This window comes from Carcharodon carcharias, chromosome 31, assembly GCF_017639515.1.
Source record: "Carcharodon carcharias isolate sCarCar2 chromosome 31, sCarCar2.pri, whole genome shotgun sequence".
Lineage (NCBI taxonomy): Eukaryota > Metazoa > Chordata > Chondrichthyes > Lamniformes > Lamnidae > Carcharodon > Carcharodon carcharias.
The window spans coordinates 27,637,319-27,660,409 of record NC_054497.1 but is presented as its reverse complement, the minus strand read 5'-3'; the positions used below and the strand labels follow the sequence as shown (position 1 = coordinate 27,660,409).

General features: G+C 45.5%; 2 protein-coding genes across 3 annotated transcripts in view; both read left to right on the top strand.

Moving 5' to 3' along the window:
- l3mbtl2 (L3MBTL histone methyl-lysine binding protein 2) overlaps window positions 1-23,091 on the top strand; it is a 181,256-nt gene that overhangs the window by 156,957 nt on the left and 1,208 nt on the right. Inside the window, exon 23 of one of the 2 annotated variants that reach the window (XM_041177802.1) lies at window positions 16,194-16,360. The exons of the other annotated variant lie outside the window; for it this stretch is intronic. The gene's annotated coding sequence lies outside the window, so the exon portion shown is untranslated. The remainder of the gene's footprint in view (window positions 1-16,193; window positions 16,361-23,091) is intronic. 2 annotated transcript variants of the gene reach the window in all.
- On the top strand, window positions 7,729-8,079 carry LOC121271605 (sperm protamine P1-like). The gene has a single exon (XM_041177641.1). The coding sequence runs from the start codon at window positions 7,729-7,731 to the stop codon at window positions 8,077-8,079; it is 351 nt and encodes a 116-aa protein (XP_041033575.1).

Below are 23,091 nucleotides of genomic sequence, written 5' to 3'. Positions count from 1 at the left end.
CTTGCACATGTACTGACACACACACAACACACAGACACATGCGTCACACTGCACACAAATACATAAACACATGCACGTGCCACACGCCACGCACACGTATGTGTACGCACCACACACACAGGCACACCACACACACACCCACCCACACCACACACACATCAAGCACGCACACGCACACAGCCCACACACCACACACCCACACCCCACGCGCACAGCCCACACACACAGCCCACACACCAAGCATGTGTACATCCACACACCACGCACCCACACACCACACGTATGTAGGCACACCACACACAGACACACAGCACACCACAAACATACACACACATACACAGCACACAACATACAGCACTATATATGCATTGATACACAGACACTGAATACACACAGACACCCCCCCGCACACACACATCCCACACATACACGCACCTCACACACACACACACACATGCAGCCCACACAAACAGGCACCCCACACACACACACGCACTCCACATACACACACACCCCACACACACACACACACACACACACACACACACACACACACACACATGGACCCCACACATACACACCCCACACATACACACCTCACACCACACAAACGCACATGTACGTATACACATCACGCATACGTATACACACACACACACACACATCACACGTAGGCACACCACATACATGTATACGCCACAGAGACACCAAACATGGACACACACCACACGACACCACAAACACACACACAAACACATACATGCAGTACGTACACACACATACACACACACACAAACAAATACCATACACAGATACCGCCCCATCCCGCACACACAGACACCCCACACGCTGGTGGGAGACTGATAACGAAGTTAAGAACCCATGAGATCCAAGGCAATTTGGCAAATTGGATCCAGAATTGGCTGAGTGGCAGGAAGCAGAGGGTAGTGGTTGAGGGGTATTTTTGTGACTGGATGCCTGTATCCATTGGGGTTCCACAGGGATCGGTGTTGGGTCCCTTGCTGTTTGTGGTGTTTATAAACGATTTAGACTTGAATGTAGGAGGTTTGATCAGTAAGTTCGCAGATGACACGAGAATTGGTGGGGTGGTAAATAGTGAGGAGGAAAGCCTTAGATTACAGGAGGATTTAGACGGACTGGTCAGAGGGGCTGATCAGTGGCAAATGGGATTTAATCCGGATGAGTGTGAGGTGATGCACTTGGTCAGGACAAACAAGACATGGGAATACACGATGAATGGGAGGACCCTGGGAAGTACCGAGGATCAAAGGGACCTTGGTGTGCATGTCTACCGGTCCCTTAAGGTAGCGGGACAGGTAGATAAGGTGGTTAAGAAGGCATATGGGATACTTGCCTTTATTAGCCGAGGCATAGAATATAAGAGACAAAGAATATAAGAGCAGGGAGGTTATGCTGGAACTGTATAAAACGCTGGTTAGGCCACAGCTAGAGTATTGCATGCAGTTCTGGAATCCACATTATAGGAAGGATGTGATTGCACTAGAGAGAGTGCAGAGGAGATTTACCAGGATGTTGCCTGGGCTGGAGAGTTTTAGTTATGAGGAGAGATTGGATAGACTGGGGTTATTTTCCCTGGGGCAGAGGGGATTGAGGGGGGACATGATTGAGGTGTATAAAATTATGAGGGACGTAGATAGGGTAGACATCTATTCACAATAAAAACAAAAATATCTGGAAAAACTCAGCAGGTCTGACAGCATCTGCGGAGAGGAGCACAGTTAACGTTTCGAGTCCGTATGACCCTTCAACAGAACTATGTAAAAATAGAAAAGAGGTGAAATATAAGCTGGTTTAAGGTGGGGGGAGGGCAGTGGTTAGAGCTGGATAGAGGGCCAGTGATAGGTGGAGATAACCAAAAGATGTTACAGACAAAAGGACAAAGAGGTGTTAAAGGTTGTGATATTATCTGAGGAATGTGCTAATTAAGGGTAGAAAGCAGGACAAGCAAGGTACAGATAGCTGTAGTGGGGGTGGGGTGAAGGGAAGGGATCAAAATAGGCTAAAAGGTAGAGATAAAACAATGGATGGAAATACATTTAAAAATAATGGAAATAGTTGGGAAAAGAAAAATCTACATAAATTATTGGAAAAAAGGTGGGGCGGATCGGAAAGGGGGTGGGAATGGAGGAGAGAGTTCACGATCTAAAATTGTTGAACCCAATATTCATTCCGGAAGGCTGTAACGTGCCTAGTCGGAAGATGAGGTGCTGTTCCTCCAGTTTGCGTTGAGCTTCACTGGAACAATGCAGCAGGCCAAGGACGGACATGTGGGCATGAGAGCAGGGTGGAGTGTTGAAATGGCAAGTGACAGGGAGGTCTGGATCATGCTTGCGGACAGACCGAAAGTATTCTGCAAAACAGTCACCCAGTCTGCATTTGGTCTCTCCAGTGTAGAGGAGACCGCATTGTGAGCAACGAATGCAGTAGACTAAATTGAGGAAAGTGCAAGTAAAATGCTGCTTCCCTTGAAAGGAGTGTTTGGGTCCTTGGACAGTGAGGAGGGGGGAAGTAAAGGAGCAGGTATTGCACCTTCTGCGGTTGCATAGGAAGGTGCTGTGGGAGGGGGTTGAGGTGTAGGGGGTGATAGAGGAGTGTCCCGGAGGGAACGATCCCTGCAGAATGCCGCCGGGGGTGAAGGGAAAATGTGTTTGGTGGTGGCACCATGCTGGAGTAGGCGGAAATGGCGGAGGATGATCCTTTGAATGCGGAGGCTGGTGGGGTGATAAGTGAGGACAAGGGGACCCTATCATGCTTCTGGGAGGGAGGAGAAGGTGTGAGGGCGGATGCGCGAGAGATGGGCTGGACACGGTTAAGGGCCCTGTCAACCACTGTGGGTGGAAAACCTCGGTTAAGGAAGAAGGAGGACATGTCAGAGGAACTGTTTTTGAAAGTGGCATCATCAGAACAGATGCGACGGAGGCGAAGGAACTGAGAGAATGGGATGGAGTCCTTACAGGAAGCGGGGTGTGAGGAGCTGTAGTCGAGGTAGCTGTGGGAGTCGGTAGGCTTGTAATGGATATTGGTGGACAGTCTATCACCAGAAATTGAGACAGAGAGGTCAAGGAAGGGAAGGGAAGTGTCAGAGATGGACCATATGAAAATGATGGAGGGGTGGAAGTTGGAAGCAAAATTAATACGTTTTTACAGGTCCAGACGGGAGCATGAAGCAGCACCGAAGTAATCATCGATGTACCGGAGAAAGAGTTGTGGGAGGGGGCCGGAGTAGGACTGGAACAAGGAATGTTCCACATACCCCATAAAGAGACAGGCATAGCTGGGGCCCATGCGGGTACCCATAGCCACACCTTTTATTTGGAGGAAGTGAGAGGAGTTTAAGAAGAAATTGTTCAATGTGAGAACAAGTTCAGCCAGACGGAGGAGAGTAGTGGTGGATGGGGATTGTTCGGGCCTCTGTTCGAGGAAGAAGCAGAGAGCCCTCAGACCATCCTGGTGGGGGTTGGAGGTGTAGAGGGATTGGACGTCCATGTGAAGAGGAGGTGGTTGGGGCCAGGGAACTGGAAATTGTTGTTATGATGTAGGGTGTCAGAGGAATCATGGATGTAGGTGGGAAGGGACTGGACAAGGGGAGAGAGAATGGAGTTTAGCCCTTTTTGATTCCTTCACCCCACCCCACCCCCACTAGAGCTATCTGTACCTGCTTGTCCTGCTTTCTACCCTTAATTAGCACATTCCTCAGATAATATCACCACCTTTAACACCTCTTTGTCCTTTTGTCTGTGACATCTTTTGGTTATCTCCACCTATCACTGGCCCTCTATCCAGCTCTAACCACCCCTCCCCCCTTAAACCAGCTTATATTTCACCTCTTTTCTATTTTTACTTAGCTCTGTTGTAGAGTCATACGGACTCAAAACGTTAACTGTGTTCCTCTCCGCAGATGCTGCCAGACTTGCTGAGTTTTTCCAGGTATTTTTGTTTTTGTTTTGGATTTCCAGCATCCGCAGTTTTTTGCTTTTAGCTATTCACAATATATATTAATGATTTAGATGAGGAAACTAAATGTAATATCTCCAAATTTGCAGATGACAAAGCTGGGTGGGAGGGTGAGCTGTGAGGAGGATGCAGAGATACTTCAATGTGATTTGGACAAGCTGAGTGAGTGGGCAAATGCATGGCAGATGCAGTATAATGTGGATAAATGTGAGGTTATCCATTTTGGTAGCAAAAACAGGAAGGCAGATTATTATCTGAATGGCTATAAATTGAGAGAGGGGAATGTGCAGCGAGACCTGGGTGTCCTTGTACACCAGTCGCTGAAGGTAAGCATGTAGGTACAGCAGGCGGTAAAGAAGACAAATGGTATGTTGGCCTTCATAGCGAGAGGATTCGAGTACAGGAGCAGGGATGTCTTGCTGCAATTGTACAGGGCCTTGGTGAGACCACATCTGGAATATTGTTTGTAGTTTTGGTCTCCCTATCTGAGGAAGGATGTTCTTGCTATAGAGGGAGTACAGCAAAGGTTTACCAGATTGATTCCTGGGATGGCGGGACTGACATATGAGGAGAGATTGAGTCAGTTAGGATTATATTCGCTGGAGTTCAGAAGAATGAGGGGGGATCTCATAGAAACCTATAAAATTCTAACAGGACTAGACAGGGTAGATGCAGGAAGGATGTTCCCAATGGTGGGGGAGTCCAGAACCACGGGTCACAGTCTGAGGATATGGACTAGACCATTTAGGACTGAGATGAGGAGGAATTTCTTCACCCAGAGAGTGGTGAGTCTGTGGAATTCACTACCACAGAAAGTAGTTGAGGCCAAAACATTGTGTTTTCAAGAAGGTGTTAGATTTTGCTCTTAGGGGCGAAAGGGATCAAAGAGAGAAAGTGGGAGCAGGCTATTGAGTTGGATGATCAGCCATGATCATAATGAATGGCGGAGCAGGCTCGAAGGGCCGAATGGCCTACTCCTCCTATTTTCTATGTTTCTCTTTTTCCCCTTGGTGGAGGGATCAATAACCAAGGGGCATAGATTTAAGGTAAGGGGCAGGAGGTTTAGAGGGGATGTGAGGAAGAATTTTTTCACCCAGAGGGTGATGGGACTCTGGAACACTCTGCCTGAAAGGGTGGTAGAGACAGAAACCCTCATAACAATTAAGAAGTATTTGGATGTGCGTTTGCAATGTCATGGTATACAATTGCTGGAAAATGGCATTAGAATAGTTAGGTACTTGTATGGTGCAGACTCGATGGGCTAAAGGGGCTTTTTCTGTGCTGTAGACCTCTACGACTATGACTCTGAGGTGTACCACACACACACACACACCACACATATACGCATACACACACACATACACCATACCACATATACGCACACGTACACACACAAACCCCACACATGTACACACACCACAGACACACCACACAACAAACACACACATACATGCACGTACATTCATGTACCACACAAACAGACATTCCCCCCCTGCCCCCCCTACACACACAGACATCCCACAGACAGGCATACTACACACATACCCCACACACACAGACATCCCACAGACTGGCATACTACACACATACCCCACACACACAGACACCCCACAGACAGGCATACTACACCCATACCCCACACACACAGACATCCCACAGACAGGCATACTACACACATACCCCACACACACAGACACCCCACAGACAGGCATACTACACCCATACCCCACACACACAGACATCCCACAGACAGGCATACTACACACATACCCCACACACACAGACATCCCACAGACAGGCATACTACACACATACCCCACACACACAGACATCCCACAGACAGGCATACTACACACATACCCCACACACACAGGCACCGTACACATACCACTAACAAACACACATGCACCACACACACAGGCACCATACACATACCACTAACAAACACACATACCCCACACAATATACAGTAACCGCATGTACTACACCCAAATGCCCTACACACGTGCACACACATTACACACATACCACACAAACAGACATCTCCCGCTACACACACAGACACCCCACACAGTCACCCCACACAGTCACCCCACAGACAGATATACCGTACAAGCACCCCACACACACAGACACACACACACACCATATATGCACCCCCCACACACACCACACCACGTACACACACATGTACATATACACATCACTGACATGTACGTGTACACACCACGCACACATACACACACGTACACACATCACACACACACCACACCACAAACACACACACACCACACCACAAACACACACACACCACACAACATACAGCACACACACATACCACACACACACTACACATACACACACAAACAAACACATGCACTACACACACCTGCCACACAAACGCCACACACACAAAACATCACACACACACCACACACACTACACACATACCACACAAACAGACATCCCCCCTTACACACACAGCCCACACACACTAAACACATACCATGTACACACAAACAACCCACACCCCCTCAACCACACACACACACACCCGACATCCACACACCAGACACCCACACACCAGACACCACATGCACGCACACTCACACCACATATGTGCACCACACACACCACACGCACCACACAGCCAAACATGCCACATGCGCACAAACATAGTTAAACACACGCCACACACACACACCACACACACATACCACACACACCCACACTGCACACACATACCACGCACACACAGGCACATGTACACACACCACAGACACACCACATATGCCCCACTCACACATACCATACATGCATATGTCTCTCACACACACTCACACATACATACCACACAGATGCATCACCACACAAACACCATTCACACAGACCCCACACACACTACACACATACCTCACACACAGACAAACCACACTGCCTCACCCACACATATACACACCAGACACCCAGACACCACACACACACACGCCACACACACCCAAACCACACACACTCGCATACACACACACACATATACCCACACACAGTCCACACACACAGACACAGACCACACAGATACACCAACACACACACACACCCCCCCCACACACACACGCCCCTTCCACACACACCCCCCCCCACACACACACACCCCCCCCACACACACACCCCCTCCACACACACACACCCCCCCACACACACACACACCCCCCCCACACACACACCCCCTCCACACACACACCCCCTCCACACACACACACCCCCCCACACATACACACACCCCCCCCACACACACACCCCCTCCACACACACACACCCCCCCCACACACACACACACAAACACATGCCCCCCAACACATACTCACCCCCCCCACACACACACACACACGACCCCACACACACACACACACACCTACACACACACACACCCCCACACACACACACACACACACACACACACACACGTGCCCCCCAACACATACTCACCCCCCCCACACACACACACACATCCACAGGGCTGGGGCAAGGCCATGGAGAGTGAGTAGAGCCTGATGAGGATTGTAATATTGTTGAATTTATGCAGATGAGAACACTGTGTATGAAGATGTGGGCTGATGTGTTTTCGATGAGTGAAAGCTCACGGTTGGTTGATCTGACAAGGCTGCTAGAGAGTAATTCTGAGGAGACAGACCTGGAGCTAACAGAGTTGTGCACTCAAAGCTCAGAGATAGAATGGGAGAGGCGGGGAAGGAGGACGGGCACCGAGGCAGAATGGAGGCCAGAGAGACCGGGACGGTGGGCAGGAGAGGGAAGGAGGCGGGAGAGGCGGGGCCAGAGAGGCGGGGCCGGAGGTGGGAGAGGCGGGGCCGGAGGCGGGAGAGGCAGGGCCGGAGGTGGGACAGGCGGGGCCGGAGGCAGGAGAGGCGGAGCCGGAGGCGGGTGAAGCGGGGCCGGAGGCAGGAGAGGCGGGGCCGGAGGCGGGAGAGGCAGGGCCGGAGGTGGGAGAGGCGGGGCCGGAGGCGGGTGAAGCGGGACCGGAGGCAGGGGAGGCGGGGCCAGAGAGGCGGGGCCGGAGGCAGGTGAAGCGGAGCTGGAGGCGGGGCTGGAGGCGGGAGAGGCGGATGCGGGAAAGGCGGGGCCGGAGGCGGGAAAGGCGGGGCCGGAGGCAGGAAAGGCGGGGCCAGAGGCGGGTGAGGCGAGGCCGGAGAGGCGGGGCCGGAGGAGGGAGAGGTGGGGCCAGAGGAGGGAGAGGCGGGGCCAGAGGTGGACAATGATGCAGAGATGAGGAATGTGGTTCTGGGAATGGAGGAAATGGTGGAGGGAAAGCTAAGGTTGGATACCCAAACATCTGCACTTCCTGATTCAGTCATTTTGTTATCCATGGCAGCTCATTGTTTAAAATCCCAATTCAATAACCTTTCTTAATAACCCGATGATCTTTACCATTGTCTTTGATCTGAAAATCACTTTCATTTTCACCCGTGTCTCTTACTTTTAGCCATTCACTGTTCATTTTGTGGTTTCCATAATATTAGTATTGCACTCAGCAAGGGTTGATTTTATCCCGCTCACAGATTTGCATTTTGCAAATATGCTAAAAGGTCCTTTGAATGTGGCACCCCGACAGTAAACTGTAAATCTGTTTGAGGTGGTGTACTGAGGATGTTTGATGTGGCCACATTGCTGTACAGGCTTTCCTCACACTTTGATTAGATCAGACTCGGTGCTTTTGGAGGTATTTGTGCACTCGCTACATTTCGATTCATAAAGTCGATCAACATAATCCCCACTTTTTAAACTTTTCCTTTGACCGCTGCAATCTCCCACCCTCAGAGCCGTTGTGCCAAAGCCTGCCAACTCCTGCAGCATGGATAAACTCTCTCTCGCTCACTGCACTTCACTAAAGCAGAGCTCTCTGCATTGGTGCGTTTCAAGTTGCTCAAGGGAGGGAGAGTATTGGAAACCAGAGAGGGTCTTCAGACACAAAAACAAAAACAAAAAATACCTGGAAAAACTCAGCAGGTCTGGCAGCATCTGTAGAGAGATACACAGTTAATGTTTTGAGTCCAAATGACCCTTCAGCGGTTCTGTTGAAGGGTCATACAGACTCGAAACGTTAACTGTGTTCCTCTCCGCAGATGCTGTCAGAGCTGCTGAGTTCTTCCAGGTATTTAAGTTTTTGTTTTTGTTTTGGATTTCCAGCATCCGCAGTTTTTTGCTTTTATCTTAGGGTCTTCGGACATGTGCTTTTATGAAAGTTTTTCGTTTTGACATTGAGTACAAAAGCAGGGAAGTTGTGCTGAACCTTTATAAAGCTCTGGTTAGGCCTCAACTAGAGTCTGGCACCCTGGTCACCAAGCTTTAGGAAGGAAGAGAGGGTTGTTGAGAGGGTGCGGAGGAGATTTACCAGAATGGTTCCAGGGATTGGTGGGGGGGCGGGGGGAGGATTTTTGCTGCCGGGTTAGGTTGGAGAAACTGGGATTGTTCTCCTTGGAGCAGAGGGGATTGAGGGGAGATTTGAGAGAGGTGTGCAAGATTCTGACAGGCTTAGATTAGATGGATAAAGAAAAATACTGTGTGTCCTGCCGATGCAAAATGGCCATCTGTGCATGGGCACTGGTCCAAGAAGACATCACTCTGCTCAGAGGGATGTAATTCTGCTACAATATATCCCAGGCAAGCAAGATGGCGGGTCATCATACACTTAGTATTGAGTGATTGGTACAGACTTGATTCATAATCCAAATGAAATTTGGAAAGGAGAAACACAAATACTCCATATCCCATATTTGGGAAAGTGCAAATTTAACCGGAGATAGGTCCCCGTTTAAACGTCGTAGGTTCCTCACCACTCATTACCACCCAACTCTGAAACTTTCTTCTATCTGTGATACAGTTGAAATGGGTAAAATTCCCATTAATTTCTTTACACTGTGTCTCCTGATGTTCCTTTTCCTCAAATCCAGGGGACTGCGCTAAAGGCATAAACATGGCGGGGAAACACTGTACTGACAGCAAACACAGCCAAAGAGAAGTTGTTCCCAGTAGCTGTTCGTACAGGGACTTGTGGGGGGGGTGGATGTGGATGTAGGTTTAAGGTTTTGGAGAAGAGATGCATGGGGGATGTGAGTAAGAACTCTTTTACCCAGCGAGTGGTGACGACCTGGAACTCGCTGCAGAGACCATCAATAATTTTAAAAGGGAATGGGATGAGCGCTTGAAGGAGTTAAACTTGCAGGGCGCTAGGGATAGAATGGAGGGACAAGGTTGACTGGATTACTGTACAGAGAGCCAGCCTCTTTCTGTTGCCATTATACTCTATGACCTGGTTTGCTGCATTTTCCACCAATTTTAGTGCCTTGTGTAAATCTGGATGTAATTCTGTTCCAATAAAGTATGATCCAGCACCATACCAAATCCCCCTCACACCTGTTCTTAGTGTGTAACATTAATGATCCCATGAGAAAGCTTTAAAAAATGTACGCATTTCTTTTATTCTTCCATGGGATGTGGGCATTGCTGGCTTTTAAAATTCCTTTTTAAAATTCCCTTTTAAAATTATTGATGGTCTCTGCAGCGAGTTCCAGGTCGTCACCACTCGCTGCGTAAAAGAGTTCTTCCCCATATCCCCCATGCATCTCTTCTCCAAAACCTTAAACCTACATTCCCCCCCCACAAGTCCCTGTACGAGCAGCTACTGGGAACAACTTCTCTTTGGCTGTGTTTGCTGTCAGTACAGTGTTTCCCTGCCATGTTTACGCCTTTAGCGCAGTCCCCTGGATTTGAGGAAAGCATTTGTTGCCCATCTCTAATTACCCTTGAACTGAGTGGCTTTTAGGCCATTTCAAAGGGCAGTTAAGAGTCAACCACACTGCTGTGGGTCTGGAGTCACATGTAGGGCAGACCAGGTAAGGATTGCAGATTTCCCTCCCCAAAGGGCATTAGTGAACCAGATGGGTTTTTACAACAATTGACAATAGCTGTCATGACTAGTTTAAGATTCCAGATTTATGAATTGAATTTAAATTTTACCAACTGCCATGGTGGGATTTGAACCTTTGTCCCCAGGGCAATATCCTGGGCCTCTAGGTTACTAGTCCAGTGACATTACCACTATGCCACCATCTGCACTCAAATTGCCCTCATTTACATTAGAGAACAAGTTTCTTGATCCCAAAAAAGTTGCCTGCACCAGTTTTTTGTGAAAGGCCTAAGGCTCTCCCCCTGCCAATGCCCTCCCAGGCCAAGATTAATCACTTCACACGGGTGAATGAACTTGGGGTGCTCTTTATTTGCTTTGCACTGTTTCCCTCTGGGAAGGGAACGTGCTAACTGAGAAATGGAGAGGCAGTTCAATCTATACTTTTTAAAATGCGTACATCGCTTTACAAAACTCCTTCAGTCCTGCTGAGGCTGCCTTCGCTCTCTGCCACACAACCAGACCAGCAGCATCCTACTCTGTATTCATAGTTTCAGGCCTAGATTTCCTGCTAGGATCTTAATAGGACCCCTTGTTGAAACAATAGACCAAACTGATACCAGCTGTTCCTCCTATCACCCCTCCTATGGAATGTCACTATATTTATTCACATAGACACACAAACTTACCAATTAGGAGCAGGAGTAGGCCACTCAGCCCCTCGAGCCTGCTCCACCATTCAATAAGATCACGGCTAATCTGATTGTAATCTCAACTCCACATTCTCGCCTACCCCCAATAACCTTTCACCCCCTTGTTAATCAAGAATCTATCTCTGCCTTAAAAATATTCAAAGACTCTGCTTCAACCACCTTTTGAGGAAGGGAGTCCCAAAGACTCTCCCAAAGTAATTTAAAAAAATATTTATTACCAGTCTGTAGAAATGAGGTTGCTGCTGCAGTTTTAGGAACGATGAACTTGTTCAGGTCTCCATTGTGTGATTAACCGGGGCCTCGCCGTTATGTATACTCCTATCTGACAAATACCATTCCTACACTTTGAATCTTTTATGCTTTGAGCTCTAAGCTGTAATATTAATAGAACCATTAATCCTGAGTTCCCAATAATACTTTCATCAGCGAACAGAAATGTGACATTGCAACAATGATTGAAAAGAAAATTTCAACCTCGAAATTCAACCTGCACAATAACTGATATTTAGCGAACTTAAGGTAATCTTGAATGCATGATTGTGACTTTGAACATCAACTGGTTTCACTTCACTTTTCTGGATTATGGCATCATCTTGTCACTTTGCTGGTTTACTGGCTTGTCATTTACTGAAAGGTGCTCATTATTCTCCATATATCCCTCTGTTTTCTGCTCCGGTTTACAATAGACTCAAAGATTCGTGTTGAAGTTGCAGCTACCTGCTGATTTACTTTTTAGTGCACATCTATTTGGACCAATTAGATAAGAGTGTACAGTTTTGGTTAATCTCTGATGTTGCAACCGGATCCTTCGATTCACCCTTGTTTCGCCCTCAGGCTCCATCACCCCAAGACTCTCCTCACTGACCTTCCATTACCCAATCTCCATAAGATCTACAGCTGCTGCAGTTTGTCCTCCCCCAGCTCTGTGTTTCCCCCATCACCCTTGCCTTTACTCACCTACACTGGTTTACTACTCCCAATGAATTCCAATCCTTGTCTTCAGATCCTTTCATAGTCTTGTTTCTACCTTCCCTGCAATTTTCTTTTCTTACTCAGGGAGTGATGGTGGCCTGGTGGAAATGTCACTAAAAACTAGAAATCCAGAGGCCCAGGCTAGTGTCCTGGGGATATAGGGTTCAAATCCCACTGGTGGAATTTAAATTCAATGAATAAATCTGGAATATAAAGCTAGTTTGAGTAATGGTGACCGTGACACTATCATCAGTAGTTGTAAGAACCCACCTGGGTCACTAATGCCCTCTAGGGAAGGAAATCTGCTGCCCTTACCTGGTCTGGTCTACATGTGACTCCAGACCCACAGTGATGTGGTTGACTCTGAAATGGCCGAGCCTTCAATTATCTTGGTTCTGGAACCCTGTCCTCTTCTAGCCCATCTTTTTAGTGATATTCATTCTTCCTTCATTCATCCTGCCAATTTTCTGCCAAGTATTTTGTTTTGGGATATTCTGTATGTTGAAGATTCCACATTGGTTGACAAGTGGACTCTGATTGGTAGAGGTGTTGTCATGGAGAATGCACCTGTTAACTGATAACTGACAGTCCACTTGACAACCAGTCAGCACTCTCTTCTCATGCAGTATAAATTGTTGTTCCCTTTACAATTGGGTATTCTTGTGAATTGTCCTGATGAGTGCAAGATGAAAAGCTTTGACAATGCGTCTTTTTTCAGCAATATTCAAATTAGTTGAATGATAAGAAAGACCTCATTGATTCACATTAGCTATTGATCCTATAGAAGCAGTGACACAACTCTAGCAAATACCAACACTATCCACAAATAGGGTTGCCAACCCTCCAGGATTGGCCTGGAGTCCCCAGGGATTGAGGATAAATCTCCAGGACACTGCTGTGTGCAATCCTGGAGAAAAATCATCGGGACATGGAAAAAGATTGTTTCTTTGGTCATTTTCTTTGAATGTTTCTCTTTACCAGATTATTAAAAATATTTAAAATGGGGAAAAAAAGGCTGGTTGCCTGTCAGTCGAGCATCATCCAATTGGTTAATTGCTTTCCGATTGGCCTAGGAAGGCAGTGCGTCAGAAGGATGGATGTGTTGGCTGTCTAATAGCTGGGGGCAAGTCATGTGATGAAACCTTTAGGAATACAATCACTGTTGGCAAGCCCATCCACCTTTCTGTACAGTGACCCACATCGCTATATGCACATTTATTATGAGGCCAAAACATTGTATGTTTTCAAGAAGGAGTTGGATATAGCTCTTGGGGTGAAAGGGATCAAAGGATATCGGGAGAAAGCAGGAGCAGGCTATTGAGTTGGATGATCAGCCATGATCATATTGAATGGCAGGGCAGGCTCGAAGGGCCGAATGACCTCCTCCTGCTCCTAGTTTCTATATTTCTATTCACGATGGCACAATCCCTCCATTAATCAAAATGGGAAGCATCCAGTGATGAATACTTTCACAAATCTTAGAAAAAATGCTGAGGATATTTTAATTCTGTGTTTGATGTAGAGATTTTTTTTGTGGTTACCCTGCACTAAATTTGAAAATCTGGTCAAAATCTGAGGGTCACACCAGGTCCACATTGTGTGTGGTTTTTGACCCAGTTATGTAAAGTGTAGGGATTAGTTTGTGGAGGATATATCCTTTCTGAATCCAGTAATATTAATATTTAGTCATAATATCAACCTACAGGACATGAAAAAACTGGCCTAATCCCCCACCCCCCTCACCCAAAAAACAAGCAACCCAAGAAACCAAAATACATGAGATCAGTGCTTCGAGGTGACTGAATAAGTTAAATTCTATTCTCTTCATTATTTTGGGATTCAGGACTTTTATCTGTATATTGGCATCACGTTCTGCATTTCAGTTCATTTCTCTGAAAACTGAAACCCCAAGATCTTATAAGATCTATTAAAAGAAGTGGTTGTGATGGGAGTGCGGTAGGGGACATAAACTTGTCATGACTTGAGCTGTAGCTGCATCCAATGTTCTATCAGTTCCCGTAAACCAATAAGGCTAAAGAAAAGTTATGGTGTCCTCTGCTGCTGCACCAACCAGTGCTCAAAAGACTAGGTTGACAGCCATTAGTCATCACCTGCTTTCAGCTTCTCCCATCTTACTTGGGGTCACCGCAATGCTGTTTGATCACCCCCTTCTCCATCCCCTCTTCCAATCCCACCGTGTTTAAGTCTCCCGCCTCCACACCTTTCCATCTGGTCTTAGGCCTTCCTTTTCTCTTTCTTCTTGGAAGTTCCATCTCCATCTGCATCACTCACCTCACCACATTTCCTCTCTTTCTTTTCCTGCATCAGACGACCATACCATTTCAATCTCTCTTTGTTGCTATTAACAAAATGATAAAATACTATAGGCAAGTTGTATATGGTTAGCTCTAACCTTTGACATGGAATTCACAGCAGTACACCACTGTGGCCTATAGTAAAGCTGTGGCAGAGTGGTATTGTCGCTGGACTAGTTTTCCAGTGATCTGGGGACCTGGGTTCAAGTCATACCAAGGCAGGTGGTGACATTTGAATTCAATAAAAATCTGGAATTAAGTGTCTGATGATGACCACGAAACCATTGCTGGTTGTTCTAAAAACCCTTCTGGTTCACTGATGCACTTTAGGGAAAGGAATCTGCCATCCTTACCTGGTCTGGCCTACATGTGACTCCACATGGCAATGTGGTTGACTCTTAAATGTCTTCTGAACAAGGGCAATTAGGGATGGGCAATAAATGCTGGCTTAGCACCCCTTGAATGAATTTTAAAAAAATCATTATACTTGCACAGCAGAAGTGGTTGCCAACATCTGTATATCTTTGTAATCAGCCCTTTAGTCATCCCTAGAATATGACTTGAGTGGTATGCTGCAACGTGTGGTTGTGAGCTCAGTCTTTCATCTTCAAGACTATTGGACAGCTTCAATCTATCTCCTATAGGCTATAAGAATCCACAAGCACTTCAATAAACCAGGGTTGGCCTTCACTCTGTCTTGTGAAACCTGCTGTGATCTGAATTTTAGCGAAGGACATACTGTCCTTACGCTCCGGAGTTTCCATAGCACTCTGTACTCGAGCCTCATCGTTCTGAGTCGACGCGCCACGCCTTTGCTCACCCTCTTATATAATTCCTACACAAGCGCTCGTTCCATTTTTTTTTCTCTCTGCATGTCTGCAGCTCTCAAAACGTTTGTGGTTTGCAGCGCCTGTAATTGGCACACTCTTGCCCTCTTGAGAAGGGGTAAGGGTTGTGAATTGTACAGAAGGAAGAGATGAACCAAAGGCTTTTTTTTGCGCAAGTTGCATGAATGACCATTCATGAACAGACAACTTGTGCAAAATATTGGCAACAATGTCTGAGTTAACTCTATCATCAGAAGGTGAAGATGAGATGAGGCTCAAAGCCAAGAATTGGCGTGGAAATTGCAAGGAAGAACCTTTTCTTACAATATTTCTATTCACATAGATGAAACTTCGGTGAGTTGCAGCCTGTTATCATCAGCTGTGACTGTCTATCAGTATATTAATTTTAGTGTGTGTAAATGATTTTCTGTTTTTTTTCTCAATTTTTAAGGCATCCAAGATTTGCCACAGCTGGAGATTTTGCTGAACAGTGAGGACACAGGCTGCTGAAAGAGACTGGGTATAGAGTTGAATTGTGTCTTTGAGTCATAACCTGAAGTTATAGTCACAGAATCTTGGCCCTTTTACAACTTGGACTGGTTTCTCCTCTTTGTGGTGGTGAGATGACTCTAATCCTAATATCTACCTCATCCTCCATAGCTATCCCAATCACAGAAACAAAAACTTGTGTTAATATAGAGCATTCAACGCAGTAAAACATTTTCACAGGAGCATTGTCAAACGCAACTTCACACTGATTCACATAAGGTGACCGAAGGTTGGTCAAAGAGGTAGGTTTTAAGTAGCGTCTTAAAGAAGGAAAGAGAGGTAGAGAATTACTGAGCTTAGGGCCTAGAAAGCTAAAGGCACAGTCACTAATGGTGGAGGGATTAAAACTGGGATGTGCAAGAGGCCAGATTCAGAGGAGTGCTGAGATTTCTGGGGGCTGCAGGGCTGGAGAAAGCTATCGCAATACTGAGTCATCTAGGGATTTAAAAACATGGATAAGAATTTGAGTATTGAGGCATTACAGTTACTAAATCCCAAAGTTGGGGATCATTTGGAATATCACTGAGTGTTTCCTGTCAATGAAAGGCATCTTACCAGCTCCCTGGCTGTAAGGACACAATGGTGATTAGTAGGATTGCTCTCTGGGCAGGAAAGGCCATAAGGTCAACACAGAAGCTGCCTTACAGGCCTCTGCAGACTTTGTTTTTATTTATTCTTTCATGGAACATGAGCATCAATGGGAAGGGCAGCATTTGTTACACATCCCTAATTGCCCTTGAACTGAGTGCCTTACTAGACCATTTGTGGGTCTGGAGTCACATAGGCCAGATCAGGTAAGCACATTTCCTTCCCTGAAGGGACATTAGTAAACCGGATGAGTTTTTACATGTTGTACTACCAGATTTATTTTTATTATTAGTTGAATTTGAACTCCACCAGCTTCCATAACAGGATTTGAACCTGTACCCTCAGAGAATTAGCCTGGATGTATTGGATTATTAGTCTAGTGACATTACTACTCTGCCACCACCTCCCCCTAGACTTCTGAAGTCTAAGAAATAAAGTAAGTGGGGAACCTATATGGAGGAAGAGGAGGAGTGCAACAAAGTCCTCGCGCTCCATTTGGAGGACCCCAGGGCCATTACCAATGGTCCCCTGGCCTTAAAGCAAAGAGGAGGATGTAAGAGATGCTGCAACAATATTTCAAAAAAGAGTTGGGGGCTTCTCCCCAGTGACTTGGCCAATATCTACCTCTCAATATCTACCTCTCAATATCTACCTCCCAGTCAACATTGCTAAAACAGATAATCTGGTCACTTACCTCATTGCTGTTTTTGGGGCATTTGCAACGTATGCACATTGGCTGCCACTTTTCATACATTGCAAAGTCCCTACACTTCGAAAGTACTTAATTGGCTGTAATGCGCTTTGGGAAGTCCTATGGTCATGAAAGGCGTGACATGCAGGAAACGCAGGTTCATTCTTTCCACATGGCAGTCCTGGGATGCAGTGCTAACTGGGTTTGAACGCCAGCCAGGAAAACCAGCAAGGGATGCGAGCTCTTCTCCAGCCATGACATGCAGACACAGTGGTCATTGGCAGCCCAGGGTAGGGTGACCAAGGAGAATCTCAAACTTTCTGTTCTGCTTGTTGTCAAAGCAATTTTAGATTGTTGGGCAATGTTCGACAAGGGAACAATATTGTCCATAGTTTCCATCTCAGATTGCCATATTTTGCCTTGTCTAAAACTGGACCAAGGTTGGATCATCGGCTATGTTCTCTGGATTGTGCTGCTCGTAATGAAGATTAATTTGACAGCTAATGGGTGGGATTTTCTGCCAGGATCGTCTGGTCCCACGGAACGTCAGTGGACTTCTGGCTGGGCTGCCGAACCTCCTGTGGCGGGCGCCACCATGACTGGGCCGGAAAACCCCGGCCAATGTCTCAACGTCAAAGAGAAGCGAGGAAACATTTATATGGCAGCTTTCACAGCCTCAGGATATTCCAAAGTCCTTTACAGCCAATGAAATGCTTTTGAAGATATAGTCACTGTTGTATTGTAGGAATTTACAGCAGCCAATTTGCACGCAGCATACAACCAAATCATTTGTTTCAGTGATGTTGATTAAGGGATAAATTTGGCCATGACAATGAGGAGAACTCTGCTTCTCTTCCATGAAATAATGCCATTGGATCTTTAATGGCCACCTGCGAGGTTGGATAATGCTTTTGTTCATCCAAAAGACATATAGGGATTTGGACTAAGCCCCAGAGTAAGAAAATTCTTGTCGAAGAATAACCAAATTGGCAAAAAAAGGACAATCACTAATTTAGAATGAAAATTAACAAGGTTTATTGGACAATAAACATTAATACTTAACATTTCATGAACTGAGGCATGGCACAATCCACAAGTTCAATGTGTGTTGGGACTTCCAGGGTCATCTTGGTTCCTGAACCTTGTCTCTTAGCCAACTTAACCCTAATATACAGATTAATCCCTTTTCAGCTTTAAGACTTAAACTCTAGTGGATCCTTTTCCAACCCACAACTTTAACCTTAACTGCTGAAGCTTCTGATCCACCTTAACTGCTGAACACAAAAACACAAGAGATAGGAGCAGTCGTAGACCACACAGCCCAATAAGCCTGCTCTGCCATTCAGTACAATCATGGCTGATCTTAGGCTTCAACTCCACTTTCCCATCCACTCCCATAAACCCTTAATTCTCTGAGAGATCAAAAATCTGTCTCTCCCAGCCTTAAATGTATTCAGCAATGGAGCATCCACAACCCTCTGGGGTAGAGAATTCCAAAGATTCACAACCCTTTGAGCAAAGAAATTTCTCCTCATCTCAGTCCTAAATGATCGGCCCCTTATCCCGAGACTGTGCCCCTGTGTTTTAGATTCCCCAACCAGCAGAAACAATCTCTCAGTGTCCACCCTATCAAGCCCCTTCACAATTTTGTAAGTCTCATTCTTCTAACCTCCAGAGAATATAAGCCCATTTTACTTAGCCCTTCATTCCAGGGACCAATCTAGTGAACCTTTGCTGTACCACCTCCAGTGCAAGTATAAGAAGCTACACACTTCACAGCTGCCTGCTGAGTGTTCTCTATCTCTCTCTCTCTCTCCTTTCTCTCTCTCTCTCTCTCTCCTTTCTCTCTCTCTCTCTCTCCCTTTCTCTCTCCCTTTCTCTCTGTCTCTCTCCCTTTCTCTCTATCTCTCGCTCTCTGGTGGAAACAAATTTCTAACAAAGACTGTGACTTCCCAAACTAAGATTGTACTTTACTACTGACTTCCCCAAGCTGATTCCTCAGCAGCTAAGTGGTTATACATTTTCTATTCACTCTGTCTGAGGAAATTACTTTAGCCCTGGCTCCTGCCAATATTAGATTCACTGATCTTTAATACTGGATTCTTACAGCAGTTCTCAGACCTGTGACAGTTACTCTGGTCACTGACTAAGCCTAATAATAGGTTCTTATGGCAGCCCCTCAACCTGTGACAATTAACTGTTGACTGGCAATGTCCAATTCAAATGCTATTTCTTAGTAAGTGCCTTACTCCTGGCAAGTGCTTTCCTGCAAACACCCTATTCTTAACTCTCTCTCTCCCAACAAATGACCCCCAGCAAGTCTTGTGACAAATGCTAACACTTTGTAAGGGCAAATACCCCTGTGACACACCCTTATTTTTATGCCCTTTTTGCAGGTAGCTTTGCAACATTGGATCAGTGCAACTAACGACTTCTAACCCAATATTTATAACTCTTGACCAATGGGAAGAGCACTCCTAGCATCCCCACAACAATCTAACCTTAATTTTTATCTCTAACTGGAGGTCCTTGGAACATTCTAGGCCTAAGACCAGCGAATCAGCTTTGAAGCCTTGGTGTCCTTTCTAGCTGCTAAACTATAACTTGTATCTTTGACTGGAGGCCCTGAAACATCTAGTCCTTGGGCAATCTTCCTGGCCAATCAGCATTGTAGCTTTGGCTTCTCTTCACTGCTAAGCTAGACTCACTAGAGCCCAAATGTGAAAACGTGTCCTACTTATCACTTCAGTTCACTCCCAAAGGATCCATTTGTTCTTTCTTAAAGCTACATCACAGTATTTGGCATTACAGAGGTGCCAACATTAAGACATCCTTAACAACATACCCCAAAATTAACTAATTATCCTGATAATACATACAAATTAAGACTTTTCGTCACTAAACATATCCACAGTGCAATTTGATAACTTAAGTCTTATTAATTACACAAATGTGCCACTGAGGTGAAGTCTACAGACAGCACCTCCGACAGTGCAGCACTTCCTTGGTACTGCACTAGAGCGTCAGCCTGGATTTTGTGCTCAAGTCTCTAGAGTGGGACTTGAACCTACAACATCTGACTCTGAAGTAAGAATGCTATTAACCGAGACACTGCTGAGATATAGAAGTAGAAAAACAGCTTCTATTTTAAAAACAATCACTGAGTTCAGATAGCTTCCCACTTTCCATACCAAAATCTGACTCTTGGTACTATCTGGTTAGGGACCAGTGACTTTTTGTTTAAAATAGACAAAGTTTGAAATCCTAGTTATCCACTCAGAGAATAAAGCCACAAGATCCACAGTTTTAAACAAATAAAATGAACTTTACAAAGTCAGAAAAGTAAAATAATTTCATAATATCAATCTTAGAATTTTAATCTTTAGAGTTAACATGAGGTAAATATGAATTTAACAGAAAACTGTGGTCAAATGCACTGCACATCAAATGGCAGTTGCGACCAAGACAGATCCCTTGGATTTCTCAGCAACCCAGCCAGACGTCAGTGACCACTGTGAGTCACAAAATCTTGTTAAAACTCTGTTTCACTCATTAGGGATTTTGATTCTCCACTTTCAAAAAACTAGCCTCTAAATTCCCTCAAAAGCTGTTCTGACTTGGATTGTCTCAACGCTCACCTCTCGATGGTTCAGTCTCTTTTCCGGAGACTGCATCCCATGGGATTCATAAAGCTGCACTCCTGCCTCTAATTACCAGCACATTTCCAGCTCTTTCGCAGACTGCTGGCTTCACTAAACTGGCACTGCCCTGGGTTTCTCTGAACTTCAGTCTCCTAGCTGCGCTGAGCCATAACTGCCTGGCACAGAACCAGTGACCTTCCGCCACCTTCTCAGTTCTCCTGGATTCCCCTGAACCATCACTTTCTGGAGCCTGCTAATAGCTGCCAGGGCTTCGCTGTGAGCTACCAATCACACCAGGTCCAAACTGCAACTAACCCCCTCTTTCAGCAAACACACAGATAAATTGAAACCAGAGAACCTTCTTAAACTCTACCCATTTCCATGACATTGTAGCCTTTCGAGTTTAAATTAATTTAGCTCTAACTCCCAAAACAAGACATCTCTCTGGATTGCACTTCTTTCCAACCGAAGTAGACATCATGTCTCCAGCTCTCCAACTAAGTAAGCCCACCTGATGTTTTATGGCTCCTTCTCTTCCATTCTGACTCTATTAAACAAACATGGGTAATCTTCTGAACTGCCATTTCCTTTTAGATGATCTGGCAATCTCTAAAGCCCAGCATTTTAGTCACCTAACATTCACAATAACAACCTTCTCAGAAGTAAACATTACCTCTAAAATGTTAACATGAATCAAATACCAACATGAACCATGAACTAGATAATCATAACACTGTCCAGTTCAGAAGTGGGAAGGTTAGGAGTACCACTTTTGCATTGGTAGCATGGAACTTCTGCTGGTTTTCTTGGTTTTGCAAGAGAAAAAATATCCTGATAGTTTCTCGAGCAAAATAAAAATTCATATTCCTCAGATTTCTGCAGCAATTGCTGCTGTGCAGAATTTCTCTGGCTAGTCAACAAGTCTGTCATTAGGGATGGGATGTCTCCCAAAAGGCTGTCAAAGTCTGCAGTACAATTTTGAAAATATTCCTCCCCTGCTATTCCAAAGTAAGTGACTCTGGATGGGGTCAAGTTCTACTGCCTCCCAGTTCCTCATCTAAGTGGCTGTTCTTTGTGCAACATAGTTGACAGGTTATTTCACCTTTGAGTGCATCAGTGCCAAGACTGAACTGTACCTGTGTCCACGTATGTATTTTCTAGTACTAGATTACTTGTTAGCAATCAGGAGCAGGACTGATGACAGGTTCCCTCCTCCCTCTTCCAATTGTGGTGCCCTTCAACTGAGATCAGTTCAGAGTCTTAAGCTTTTGACTTGGCAGTTGCCTAGTGTACAATTCTGTACAAAATAATGTAATATATGTTTATCTCTAAGCCAGTTGTGAATCCTGGACATAAGTTTGAATTTCATCTTTGAATAATTAAAATGGTAGACACTGATTTTGTAAAAAGAGGAGATTTGTTCACTTTTTTGACCTTATCAGTTTGCATACATTGCCATTATAGTCAAGTTTGAAATAAAATATGTCAGAGAGCAGGACGACACAATTGTTGATTTATTCTTGCTAATCTAGAGGATCCAGTAGCCTTCACACATTCTCTGAAGAAGAGTCATACAGACTCAGAATGTTAACTCTGTTTCTCTCTCCACAGATGCTGCCAGTTTTTCCAGCATTTCCAGTTTTTATTTCAGATTTCCCCCATCTGCAGTGTTTTGCTTTTATTTAAGCCTTCACATATTGTCTGACCTGGGTCTGGGTCACCATTGTCAAGTGGACCAAACTGATCACTGGGATCTTAATTCACACACTTTCAATTCATATATAAGATACCCCTGGAGGCTGGAATGAGTTAATTTATCTTGAAGCCACATGGAGTTGCCATTTGGATCCAGGTGTTGTGGTAGATGGTCCAGCTTGAAA

Coding starts and splice junctions, on each gene's coding strand:
- LOC121271605 (XM_041177641.1), top strand. CDS start 7,729: ATGGGAGAGGCGGGGAAGGAGGACGGGCACCGAGGCAGAATGGAGGCC.